The sequence below is a fragment of the Empidonax traillii genome, unplaced genomic scaffold (assembly GCF_003031625.1).
Source record: "Empidonax traillii isolate 1590-97213 ecotype Southwest subspecies unplaced genomic scaffold, ASM303162v1 scaffold25:size3598162, whole genome shotgun sequence".
Taxonomy (NCBI): Eukaryota; Metazoa; Chordata; class Aves; order Passeriformes; family Tyrannidae; genus Empidonax; species Empidonax traillii.
The window spans coordinates 1,340,476-1,354,222 of record NW_020955218.1 but is presented as its reverse complement, the minus strand read 5'-3'; the positions used below and the strand labels follow the sequence as shown (position 1 = coordinate 1,354,222).

At 40.8% G+C, this 13,747-nt stretch overlaps 1 protein-coding gene across 1 annotated transcript in view; it reads right to left on the bottom strand.

The window, feature by feature from the left end:
* Positions 1–13,747, bottom strand: part of ST8SIA1 (ST8 alpha-N-acetyl-neuraminide alpha-2,8-sialyltransferase 1) — a 114,184-nt gene that overhangs the window by 80,363 nt on the left and 20,074 nt on the right. Inside the window, exon 2 of the mRNA XM_027906187.1 lies at positions 4,139–4,283. Within this exon, the coding sequence (XP_027761988.1) occupies positions 4,139–4,283 (145 nt within the window). The remainder of the gene's footprint in view (positions 1–4,138; positions 4,284–13,747) is intronic.

Sequence of the window (13,747 nt, the reverse complement as noted above, 5' to 3'; positions counted from 1 at the left end):
AAACCATTTGAAACTGGGGCTTGTTCTATTCTGTAACTCAAAAGCAGATGAGTGTTAGCTCAAGTTTCTCTCACACGGTTTTGAGTTACATCCCAGCTACTCCTGTGGTTACATCATGCTTATTCATAGCATCTAAAAATTACTGCAGGATTATATGGAAGCCCGGTTTCTTCCATTCTAGTCAGATGGCAAAGGGTGGAAAATGCTAATCATGCCTTCTGTCCTGCCTCAATGCAACTCAACAGGACCAGAGCTGCACGGCTAAACTTCAAGACTGGAGAGCAAGCAGGGTGTGTGTCTCTGTCCCATCAGGGACACTCCCCAACACACAATGCTCTGTTCTGTATAACAGTTGGTGCACAACGGAGAGGAAATACATCAACAAGTTCCCGTGACCTTCAGTGGCCAACATGAGACACGGCAGCCTGGCTACTCAGATGTTTACCCAACCAAGACGCTGATCTTGACTGTAGTAGGGTCACCTGCATCTCTGAACTCCCACTGCCTCCAGACACATACCAAAATTACTGGCTAATATTGAAACTCCAAGTCTGCATTAAAAGATTTAGAGAAGTGGTAAGTAGGCCGTAGGAATAACCTCTCACTTTTAAGATTAAACTACACCTACAGTTGTATGCAGACTCTCTGCTTCTTGTCTCCTGAGAATGGGAAACAATGCTGTAGATCACAGCAAGTACCACGACAAAGCTGCTGTCAAGAAATACCTGATTTTAATTGAAGTGACACTCCATTATCCAACAGCTCCAGGCAATGCAGCTCAGTCTGTGTTGGGAGATGGGCTGTAGGTGGGCCCCCTCACTGTGTGCCAGTCTGTCTTCTCTGATGAGCCACATCCTGAGCTGCACCTTCTCCTGACCTTTAGGTATTGACAATGAGCCATTAGCAGTTTCTCTCCAGGATGGAAAAGATGATGCAACATTTCATTTCTGCTTCAAAAAAATTTAATTCTTGATATCAGGGGGGAAATGACAGAGAGGGGTAGACTAAGAGGAGCCACTTCCAGCAGCTGGAATTATGGGTTCACACAAAACTCTGCAACTTCAAATTTTGTTCTCCTGAACTGAAATGAAACACTGAATGACTATTTCCACATAAAAGCTTTTTTCTTTTGCAATTTTCTCCCTCGGCCAGTCAAAAACTTGAAAAAATAGAAGGAGGAATAATATAATCATGCAAAGTCTGAAGAATAAAAAGCCAGCAAAGGACTTGATAAAAAAAATACCTAACAGTTGAAATATTACATTAAAAAAAATGGTACAATGAAATATTACAGCATCACCAAAACCTTTTAACCTTTTCACTTCAAAGAAAAACTGAAAAACCAATGAACTGACATTAAATTTATATTTTCATGAAACAGTATTTTTATTGGAAAAGCTCTCTATCAGAAAAAGTTGGCCCAGTTGTAAGAACTTTAAATGCAGATTGCTCAGAAGAAAAAATATTCGATTTTGTATTGTTCCCATTCAAATGTAAGAGAGACATTTTACATATTAAGTTCTGACATGCTTATTTATTCCTGTAAAAGGTTCTACTGATGCATAGCCAGCTCACTCTATGCCATGAAATATGGCAAGTTTCCTATTCAGTTTTGGGTTACATTATCCTCTAAGTTAGTAACTGCTTCAGGACTGAGAAATCTTCTGCAAGCACCAAATTGCTTAAGCCCAGCAGATTGATGTAGATGGAGCCATTTTTATTTATTCCGGAGGAAATATTTTTTCGATTATATCAACATAGCTGCGGCCCTTTACATTCCTGTTACATCCCCTGGGCATTTCAGAGTATTAACCGTATTTTATGAGAGGTTTTAAGCTTCTGGATACTTTTGAAAGGAATATTCATCTTCACAAAACTCGCTTGCCACTTGCTAGCAAGCTAATAGACACCATTCTTCAAAGCAGAAGCCTAAAAAATTTAGGTGAGTATTTTTCTTGAAACAAAGAGAGAAGTAGAGAAATACTTCCCTTAAAAATTTACTGCAAATAAGTCTTCCTAAGCTTTTAAGCCTACCAGGATTTCATCTGATAAAGGCCTACAAAATTCCTCTGGGCAAGAAACATAGGAATAACACATCAAACTAGAGGCAGTGGTACCTGCAAGGAAAGAAGGAGCAGTGGTGAATAGCATTTGTCAGAAACAAACTGCCAGTTGATTCATTAAAGGGACAGCATTTCTGGCACCACTCCCAGAGCTGCTTTCTAGCATTGTTCCACAGTTGGAACATCAGAAAAATTCACCTTTTCCACCAACACCACCAGCTGCATCTGCCCATCCTCTTCAAAGCCTGCTTGGCAAGCCCAAGAGACACTGAAGTCCCAACTCCACAGCTCACCTTGTCCCTAAGGAGTTCATCTCTCCAGGGCTTCCCAGATCCTTACTCTTGATCCAGCCAACTGAAAAACTTTGAGGATGGGGCTTGGGAGCCTGGGAACCACTGGAGTTCCCGAGACCATGATTTCTCTCTAACCAGCAATGACCTCTCTGAAGGAGCCCATCCAGCACTCTGGTCTTTTCTATGAGAGGAGGTAGGATACTCTGCAGCCAAGCAGAATGCTAGGTTTTAATCCAAAGAAAATAAAATCTAAAATCCAAAATCCATCACAAAACAGTGACCTCCCTGTGCCAGCCCAGGTGGGGTTTTCCTGAAACTCTGGAAAGGACTTACACATTTTGAGCAGCTGTTGCCAGTATCTTTGTGTGGTACAAAGTTCACAGCTCTGCCAAGGGTTTCTGTTCTCTCCAAAAAATGATGCAATATTGTAGCAACCAATCACACTAATAATGACAGAAAAAGAATTACAGCCACTACTCTGCAACACATCATAAACTTTCGATCAGTCTTCAGAAATTCACTCAAGCTGGGCAGCCCCTTCCCAGCTGTACTGCAGGGGGAGAAAAAAACCACTTGCCATGCAGGTTTCAGCATCTACTTGTTTGCTGAGCTTGCAGGGGCACAGCAGATGGGAGCAGCCTGAGGGAAGCAGAAGTCCACTGTCTGGATCATGGTAACAGGCACAAGTGACAAGATAGGAGAGTGGCAGCCTGAACAAGACACAGCTGTAAAACCACTCCTCCATATGATGTCTCAACAAGAAAGTGGCTGTTCCCACTCCTCTGCCCTGCACTACAGTTTCCCCTCACACTTCTCCATTAAGAGAAACTCGTTCAAAGTCTGAGATCTTGGAAACTACCTTTAAAAACCCCAAAACCAATCAACCTTTTCATGTTTTATTCGCAGGATGAGGTTAACAAGTAAGAACTCTCCAACCTGTTTAACTGAAATAGCACAAATGAAAAGCCCAGTGTAAATGACTCAACACTGACAGGGAAGCTTAATAAATTTGTATCTCTTTAATTTTAGAAATTAAAGTAACATGTCAATCAACTAATACATTCAGACGTTTGGCTTTCTTTAATTGTGTAGCCACATAAAACATCTCTCCTTTCACATACAAAATTCAATATAACAAACTCATTATTTAACATCAGTTCATATATAAATTAAAAAAACAAGAAGCAGCCTAGATCACTACCACAAATTGCCATCACTCGAAACCCCTGCACTTAACCCAAAACACCTTTGCTGAACAACAGTAACCATTCTAACATTCAAAACCAGCAAAAATCAATAAAGTCAAGTTGTTGGCTTCTGTTGTTGGGCTCACACTGACTGTCACCAATAAACTTTATTAACTTATAAGTAATTTGGAACACTTTCACACAAAGTACTGTTGCATGGGATCTGTACAGATCTCAACTCAAGCAATCCTAGTTGAGGGATCAGGCTCACAGCGAGTGTGATCCGTGACTGAAATGCAGAAATCACTTTCTTAAAATAGCCAGAACTTCAGCATTTTAAGAATCAAGATGGGTGACCCAATTTCACCACCCCTTGTGTAAACCTGCACACCCAAAAAGCAGCCAGGGAAATATTAACATGCATACAAACAAAATTTTCAGAACATGGAAGTAAAAAAACAAGACAGGAGATGGTTTTGTACCAAGAAATGGAGATTCGGTTTCTTGACAAGCCTTTAGCCTATTCATGTTCCTTTGTACCACGTTACCATTTAGTATATAAATGCTTCAAGTGGCAATAAAACCAATTACTAACCTGTGGGAAGAGAGAGTAAGTTGCATTGTCGATTGTGACAGAATATAAAAATTCCCCGTCAAACCAGAGGTTCTTTCCCATCGGGGAGTTCAGCTTTGTCATAGCGAAGAGCTGTCCAGGGTCACAGCATTCTTCCAGCAGCTTCCTAGAGAAGGCAACCAAAAGAGAAAGTGTGGTATTAATTAGAGCTTTGGCACAACCTTCGTTAACAACCACCCCTCACATCTGAGATCCCACCACTCTCAGGTGCTCCAAAAGCCAACCTTCCCAGCCAGCACATGAACCAGGGGTGACCCTTTTTTACTTACAGAAAGGCTAGGAAAACCTGCTTTTATTTCAGAAAACCTTAGAAATAGACAGTAAAAAATTTAAGTTTCCAGTCAGAATGGCACAGAAATAAAACCAAGATTCAGCAAAAGAAACTCCATCCTGTACAACACATTTTAATGGATAAAAAACTGATCTCCAACACATACAGATATCAATGAAGCTCCTCTGAAAATGAAATCTAAGGTATATCAAAATTCAGTACCAAACCTTACTCATGAAGAGCAGGTTTCCTAAAACCCCACAGTTACATAACTTATGGATGGAAAAATTTGGCATTCCTCTCCAGTTACTGAATGTCCTTGTGTATATTCCCAGCAGTATTAGAGCCTGCCTTCTAACTCGAGTCCAACTTGAGTCATCCCAGTATGGTAGATATATATATAGAGAGAGACTGAATATTACACCTCTTAGTTTCCTTGCTGAAACTGCATATCCTCTTACACATTCATTTCCCAAAAATACTTACTATTCGGCTTGAGTAGAAATTTGAGAGCTGGTGAGCTGGTTGAAGGTTATATTGAGCAAAAATTCTGTATCACAGCAAACCCAGCAATTAATATCCTAAAATATAGAATGATGAAAAGGACTAAAAGTCCAGAATATCTCATCATTCCATAGCCTGCATGGCAGCAGAAAGGGTGACACTCATACTAGTTTTTATATGTAATAGATATATTTAAAACACACATTGCAGAATTATGTCATTAGAGCATATTATCATGTTATTATATATATTTCTCATATATTTTAAAGGGAATCCTGAAGAGACTGGCACCATTTCCAGTGGTTGCATAAGCAAAAAATCATCAATTATTAGTGACTACTAGAATGCTTGATATAGATGGTCTCTGAAAAAGAGGAGATTTTATTCAAAACCATGAGATCATTAATGGAAATTTAATTTTTTTTAACATTTTTTAAGTTTCACAGCTATTTTTCATTTCTAAAAACTAATATTTAAAAAAAAAGTAACATTATTTTTCCCTGAAGTTCATAGTTTTCTGCAACTGTGTGAGCATTATTTTTTAGACATAGCTCCAACCGAAAATCTGATGAAAACTGGAAAACTGTAGAGTAGATTTGTGATAATCTTAGCAAAAGAGGAAATAGCTCAAAAGTGAACTCCATCTGCATAAATATTTCAGAAAATGTATAAATCACTATGCTCGGGTGTGTAAGTCAATGCCAAATTAATGCTGACTAGGACAATACTGTGTCTAGTTCTAGACCCCAAGGTCCTAGAAGTTCAAGGAAGATGCAGACAGACTTGAGAGTGTCCAAAAGAGGGTCACCACAATGATCAAAGGGCTGGAAATTCTGCCCTATATGAGGAAGGACTTAAGAAGTTAGGTCTTTTCTCCCTGGAGAACACAAGACTCGGGGGGGGGGGGGGAACCTCATTAGAGTTTTCCAGTACTTTCCAATATTAAAATTTCCAAGTGAAATCCTGCAACTCACATCTTCTCTGGAAGTCTGGTCTGACCAAGAAGCAGAAAAAAAAAAAAATCCCAGATAATTTAGTGTAAAATTATCTCGAGAGTGTTTTATGATAACGAATCTTTCCTTAGCCAGGGCAAACTGATGCAACAAGGAACAGTTCTTTCTACAACTCACTCCCTACCTATTAGACTAGATAGATATATATACCCACTCTTTCCTGTTCCCAAAAAAGCATTATTTCAGTTCCCACTGAATCCTTCATTAATAAACCTATTATGAAATCAGTAGGTGTATCCTGGAAGGTCCACAGATAGGAAAGTCACTAGTTCCAGTATGCATCCATATATATTAGCACAAAAATCTTGTGCACTCATATGTGCTTTCTGTCAGAAAAGAATAATTATTAAAAGTCTCACATTATTCAGTCTCTCTGACTTAAATCCCAAAATTACAAAACAAGTAAAGTTTCATAGGAAAACATGCATTAAAAAGCAGAATGGATTCCAAGACAAACCTAAAGCAGGATACTTTGCAAGGTCAGGGAGACTGAACTGATTTGCTGAGCTTGATTGAAATGCACAAATAAAATGTTATGACAGAATTTGCAAAATTGCAGTAGCTTTTAGTCAAGAATCTCAATTCATTGCAAACATTTCTCCACTAGCAGGACATAAACAATATGCTTTTGTCTCAAAGTTATCTCCAATTCAGAGGAGACCCGTGTATGAGAATACTTAAAGAATATTGGTATTGAAAAGGCACTGGAGGCCCTTTGATCTGACAGCACTTGAGGGACAAATCCCTACTAGTGAGAGAAGCGGGAGAAAAGTTACTCCGACAATCTCACTTCAGGCCTCTCAGATTTCAGCTGGAATTGGGCACCAAGCATGTCATTAAGTACAAGACAGTACAAGGCACTGAAGTGGCTCTGCACATTAACTCAAGCAGCAATCTGTGCACAAGGAGGGAGCTGAGCAGCAGTTTTGAGACGTGTCCCAGCCCTGTCCCTACAGTGTAACTGGCTGGGGTTACACCAGCAGACCCTGCACACTGACAGAGGCACAGCGGTACCAAGGGTCCTACAGCCAAAATACCTTATTTTCATGGGGTTTACTGCAGGCTAACTCTGGTCTGATTCCATAAAAGTCTTGTGAGTGGCTGTAGCAATTGAGTGCATTACTGGGATGCAGTCATTGGAGACAATCAGATTTGCCTCAGAAGCCCACCTCTAAAGAAAGGGCTGATATGGATGCACCCTTCACCTTAAAACAGAGAGGAAGCCAGAGCTCCTTGCCTAAATTCATAGATGAAGTCAGTGAGACAGCTTACATAAAAATCCCAAACTACTTCTTCTTCATCTTAAGCTTATGAACTTTTCAGTTTGATTTCAGTTTGCAGCTGGTCAATGTTTAATCTCACCCTGGTTTGACCAAAGTCCCATCAATAATGAGTCAGAGCAGCTCCTTCGAACATCCCAAATGACAGCAAATATGACACATAAAACCAGAATTGGGCAATTCCATAGCACGGGCAGTCAGCCAGGAAGTTACAGCCCTTTATGTATCTCTTCTGCACAGGTGTCCTGCCTCCCCACCACACCCACCACTTCTCCAGCTGCCTTTGCTGCCTTACATGAAATGCTAAGTGACACCAGCACTGTGCAAGAGAGGGGAAGCAAAATTATTCCTTTCCATTTTTTCCTTTTCAACCCATGAAAGGGAGAGGTAGCACACCAATAAGGAGAAGATCAGATTGACAGGGAGAGCCACTCATCAAGCAGCAACAACATGAAGCTTCATGAAGCTTCCCTAGGGAAGTGGTGGAGTGACCGTTCCCAGAAGTGCTCAAAAAACAAGAAGACACTGCACTTCACAATATGGTTTAGTGGGCATGGTGGTATTTCGTTGCAGGTGGGTCATTCGTGGAGGTCTTTTCCAAATTTAATGATTCAATGATTCTGTGAAGGAGGACTGAAGGCTTAAGCCTGATCTGAACAGGACTCCAAACAAGTATGCAGAACACTTCCTGATGAAGTGTTCCAGTGCACAAGGGATGGGGAGAGGGCAGGAGGGGCTACAGCCTGATGCTGCTCTTGCAGGTCCCAGCAAGTGTCCACAGTCCCTCCACTGAATAAAGGCAATATGGCTTTAACAGCCGCAATAAAATAATGACTGAAGTTCAGGTTCAAGTCTGGGACAAAAACAATTTGTCAGATGAATTGCTTTAGTCAGACTCTGCTCAGCAACCTGGATTTAGCTGATATCACATTCACCTTTGTCCAGCGACTGCAAAACAGAACCCAGATCTGAAGTCCAACCTTCCAGGACTTGGGTTGGCATAAACTGCCTTTTCTTTACGTTGCAGTTCTCATTCACCTCAATTTCACATGTTTTGCTTTGAGATCAAATGAATCTGAAGGCTCAGAGAAAAAAAAAATATTAATCTGCCTTTGGAGTTTCAGTTGGTGTCAAGCCAAGACCATCAGGTCTTCACTCACAACCAGGCACTTGTGGCACTGCTGAAATCCAGAGTACGGGTGGTCGCTTGGGTTCACTAGGGAAGATCAGCACAGATCCATTTCAGTGCAATTGCTTAATTGCTTCCATTCATGTATCCCCCAGCAGAGGCAGGAGGATCTACCTAGAACCTCACGGAGTCCTCAGACTAAACCAACACCTGTTTCCCAGCATCTGCATGTTTAGGGACCCTGAGCTAACATCCCCATCAGAAATACTTCAGGGATTAATACCAATAGTGGCTCTGAAACACAGTTGGTCTGAGCACCTCCAACACCACAAGACTCAAAATCTAATCCAGAAATTCTCCTAATTAGGTCTTCAGTGTAGTGCTTCCACAAGAATAACACATCCAGATGTTTTTGCAAGAAGTTTTGGTGGCAGGGGAGAAACCAAAATCCCTGCTTAATGAAATATTGCCTTTAATAAATTTACACCCAGTTCAGGATGTAGTTTTTTGGCACTTCAGGTTTTGGCTGAGTTTCTAATTATTCTTTAATGGATCCCCAGCTTCTGAAATTTCAGTTTCCCCTGTGATGATCAAAAAAGCTGAAGTTTTCCTCAATTTCTCACTTTGAAGAGAGTTTTTTACTCCTTCCATAATTCCTGTGGCTATTCTCTCTTTTACAAGATCCACCTCTGAGTATCCCATTCTAAATAAAGCCTGGAAATACTATTTCTAGTACAGTCACCCCCTGCCAACTACAGGGACAAAATGACTTTTGTTATTACCCACACACGCCATGTCTAAGGCCAAAGCACAGTTAAGTATTAACTATTTAGCACTATTTTTGGTGTCAGTGCTTCCCAGGTTGGGAACATCCATCTCTAGCTGCAGTTCACACTTTGGTTTGCTAAATATAAGATTTCATATATGATTCTACTGAAAATCAGGATGCTTTGCAGGAGACCCAGAGTGCTCTGTCCCCTGGACCATTTGCTGCCCTGCTTCTTTTCTCATCTGAAAAATTTATCAATAATATTTTAATAAGTCATCTTGCACTGAAAAAAACAAATACAGAGGATCAAGAACTAATCTGAGCAAGTGCATACCTGGACATTCATCCATACAAGGACCATCACCACCCGGGAGCAGACAAAAAAAAATCTAGCCCATAGCCCATCTCCTACAGCAGGCAGTGGCTAATGCTCACAGCTGGAAGAGAGTCCTCTCATTTAGCCATGTAATGGCTCTACTTGAGGCCATCTTTTGCTCCAAGCTGGCAGTCTGAGAATTTTATGGCTCTACAAGAGCCATTCACTAACAGTAGAATCACTGGTTCAGTTGCAATCAGTGCGGTTGCACGAGTTTGTAGCTGCAGTTGGCATTTGGCTTCTGAATATTCTGTGAAAGCATCGTTACTTGGGTTTGGTCACATTCACTGAAATTCTGCTCCCCAAAGAGCTCAATATAATTCTTGTAACTGGGGGTTCACTTGAAGAATCCACTGAGGCTTTGAGGTTTTCGTGATGTTTAAAGTACCTTACTGTCCAAGGCATAGTAGCCTGCACCTTAGGCAGGGCAGAAGACAGCAGGTATAAGGAAAAAAAATGGAATGTAATGTTCTTATTTTATCAGGGCAGACATCACCCACATCAAACTCGTCCTCCAAATCGCCCCTGTATCAAAGCTGTGGGTGGAACATGCTATAAATTTACTAGGGAGAATACAGGAAACGGCTGTCGCCGTTCTGCTGTCACCAGATGCCAAGGGACACACTGAATGAGCTCCAAGTCACACACAACACAGAGCCACATGGTCTTTCTCCTTCCCAACAAAATCAAAGCTGGCTTCAGCCTTGACAAGTATTTTGGCACCATTCCTCTCTACAGCAGACTTCACCCCACTTGAGATGAAATTTAAAATTACCCTCAGCACAACTATTTGGGAATATGACCTCAAAATTGCCCTCCTAAGAACACCATGGACCCGTACCAAATGAGTAAGAGAATGGCCAATAAAAATGCTTTTGATATTCAGAAAAGCACATAAAACTGTTTTTTTGGGATAGCAGTAGTAGTTTAAGCTCTAACTAAAATTAAGACCTTTGCCAAAAACAACATTTAAATCAAGAATACCTTGCTCTGCACAGGTTCATTTTTGAAAATGCCCCAGTTACCTAAGCTTCAAGAATAGGCCTAAATGTAATGAAAAAGAAATATGAAAAATGGATATAACAGAGCAGAACAAAGAGATAATCTGATTTACTTCCCAGGCAAGCTTTCTGTAATATGATAAGGCTTTATGAAGACTAAAGTCATGCCCGTTTTCCTCCTCATATTTATTACGGTATTTTTTTTCTTGATATGAAACCTTCCACCTATTTTTCAATGCCCCCTGCAGCAATTTCTGGTGTCTGGACTCTACACAGACCAGGTAATATTTCCCCCATCTTCCTCAAGAGAGGACAAAAAAAAGGTTGCAGGCAGAAGCAAATCATGCACTGAACCAGCTGGCAATGCAGCCTGGATGAATGAAAAGAGACTGAAGAGACCACAGACACTTCTCAGAATAAGGGAGTTCATGAAAACCACATTCATTATCTTAGCAATAGAGCTGTATGTTATTTTTTAAGTGAGTAAGAAATTAAACTATAAATTAATTTGTAACAAATTACCGAATTAATAGTTGGGAGGGGGAGGAAAACTATGAAATCAAGCATTTCTATCTTTCCTTCAATATCAGTATCTTTCCTTTTAGAACTTTCTTCCAGGTTTTTTTGATGTGCCCAAAAAGGAAAAAAAGTATTTTATTTAACCTGAGAATATTGTTTTCACTACCTGTTTTTATTTAACCTGAGAATATCTGGGTTTTCACTGCCTATTTTAAAATCACTGAACAAAAAATCTGGTGCCACCCATGCAGTATAGTTCACAGTTCTGTTTCCCAGACTGCAAAAGAAATATAAAACTGTTTTTTCATCCTGTGTGTTGGTTTACCCCATCCTTGCTTCCCTGGCCCTGTACAAACAAATCCTGCTGTCCTGCAGTAGGCAAAATCTGGACTGTCAGGCATTGCAGCACATCATCCAAATCTCTGACTGATTTTGTCCAATTCTTTTTTTCCTTTTTTGTTGAAATGTACAAGTGATATCCTTTTTTCCCAGAAGTGTTCCTAATACCATGGAAAATGTGTGGCCCTTTTTCCTCTACTCTCCTTCCAAACAAAGACAGATTAGTGCTAAAAATTTCAAGGATCTAAAGTCTTTTATCCACTTTCAGAAGACAGCAGTAGCAACAGTATTACACGGTGCACCTTGTAATTCCCCAAACTTGCCTAACTTCTGCTCTCATAAAATTTAACTGTGCCTTAGTTCAGTCTTTGAATCTTCAAATGACTTTGGGTTATCTAACCTCTATCAGGTTCTCCTTTCAATTTAAATTCAAATTTCAGATAGCGTGATAAAGATATGCAGTCACTGGAGTTGATTATGCATTCTCTCTTTGATCAAAACTCTGCATTTTAAGGAAAGTAATTGAAAGAATACACTTTTCTATCACTGTAAAGAGATATTATTCTTCTAACAGCATCCCACTGTTATATTCCATACCTTCATTATTATTGCAAGTGCAAAGTAGGACTGAGTAGTGCAACATTTAGACTGTAGAAGTACAGATGAGGCCAAAATTTGTTCAATAACAAACATAGTCCCTGGCAATGTCTGTGAACGAGAAGAAACCAGGATATACCTCAGTGAATAGAAGTCTACCTGAACATCGAACGAGTCTTTGGTTTACCTTTCCTCCTGCAAATTATTTTCTTTAAAAATGGAGCAGATTTGATCTGGAAAGCTACTGAAAGACAGAACTGTTCGCCTCTTTTCAGAGAAAACATATTTTGGTTCACGCAAACTTGCTTCAAACTCCTATGCACAAAGCCTGCTTATAAGCTTTGAAATGCAAATTATAATGTATGAACTATAATGCATGAATTACAGAGTTTAAATTCTAGTATTTGGGCAGATAAAGTTTTTCCAAGACTCTCATACCAGATGTACAAAGAGCTATATTATAAGGAAGCCGCGACAAGTTGTGACTTGCAATAGCAAAAATAGAACTTTATTACTCATGCAGTAAAATCTACTGAAATGCAGGATGTCTCTGAGTTGTCTGTATTGCTCCCGATCACATCCAGGAGAGACAGCAGCAGTGACTCAACATCTCACCTAGGAACTGCCACGAACAGCCACATCCCTTTGAGAAGTGATGAATCTGAGCATGAGCTCAAATGATGGTCTCTGGACAGCAGCCAGCAGCTCCAGAGAAGTGACCTCACACAGTGCTGGAATTCACTGGCACTGCACCAGACTGCTCCTCTGCTTTGCTAATGACACCACCACCCCCCCACACACACAACTGTGTCTGGGGGCCCATCCCAGAGAAGACACAGGGTTCATCTCACTTCATTTATAGTATTTGAAATGAAAACACTCCCAAGGCTTCTCTGTAGCAGACAAAGCATCCTTTAGGGTGTGATTCATCTCAAAGTAGACACCGATTTCCTCTCTAATGACCATAAAGTGACGACGGCCTTAGACAGAGACATCTATGTTTGGTAGCTCAATTCCAATCCATGAAGCCAGACCTGCTGCTCCAGACCCCAGAAAGCCTAAGGAGGTTTTTGCAGTTAACACGAGCTGCAGGGGATGGACCGTAGGTCTTCTGCCTGTCTACAGCATCTCACAGAAGGATCCTGTTTGTCAGCTGCCTCATCTGATGGTCTCTCTTCTCTGCTCACACGGCCCTCAGAGTGGGCTGTCAGAAAGATGAGCTGGCACAACTGTACGAACGGGTAGTTTTGTCAGAGAGAATTCAGAGGCGAAGGGGAGTGGGGCAGGGGAAGAGATTAATTGCTTCATGTGCTATTCTTTCTTTTTTTTTTTTCTTTTTTTTAATCTTACAAACCTCCAGGAGGAGAGCGGCTTTCACAGGCACGAGGTGAAATTAATGAATAGCTGTCTTGCAAAATAGCAGAACCATCAACGGAGACAGAAAGTTACACTACACGATGGTGCTGCTGCGGAGGCAGGGGGGGGAAATGAGTTGTTCTTGCCACTTCCCTCGTTCCTTTCAGCAAAACTGCTGCTTCCTTTGTGCCGCCACGACCACAGAGAAGTATTCGGCTTCAACAAGGGCACAGGGTGGCTGTATTCTTTCAGGAGAGGGAGATTCACTAAAAATTAATTGAGCAGCTCTAATCTTGCATTTGGGCTTGCACTATCTAGAGTGATGATACATACCACCTAGATCTAAGCAGTCAATTATCACACTACAGTGGCTTCTCCACCTGCTTCTGCAACCCAGATAAAAGCCCTGTAAGTAT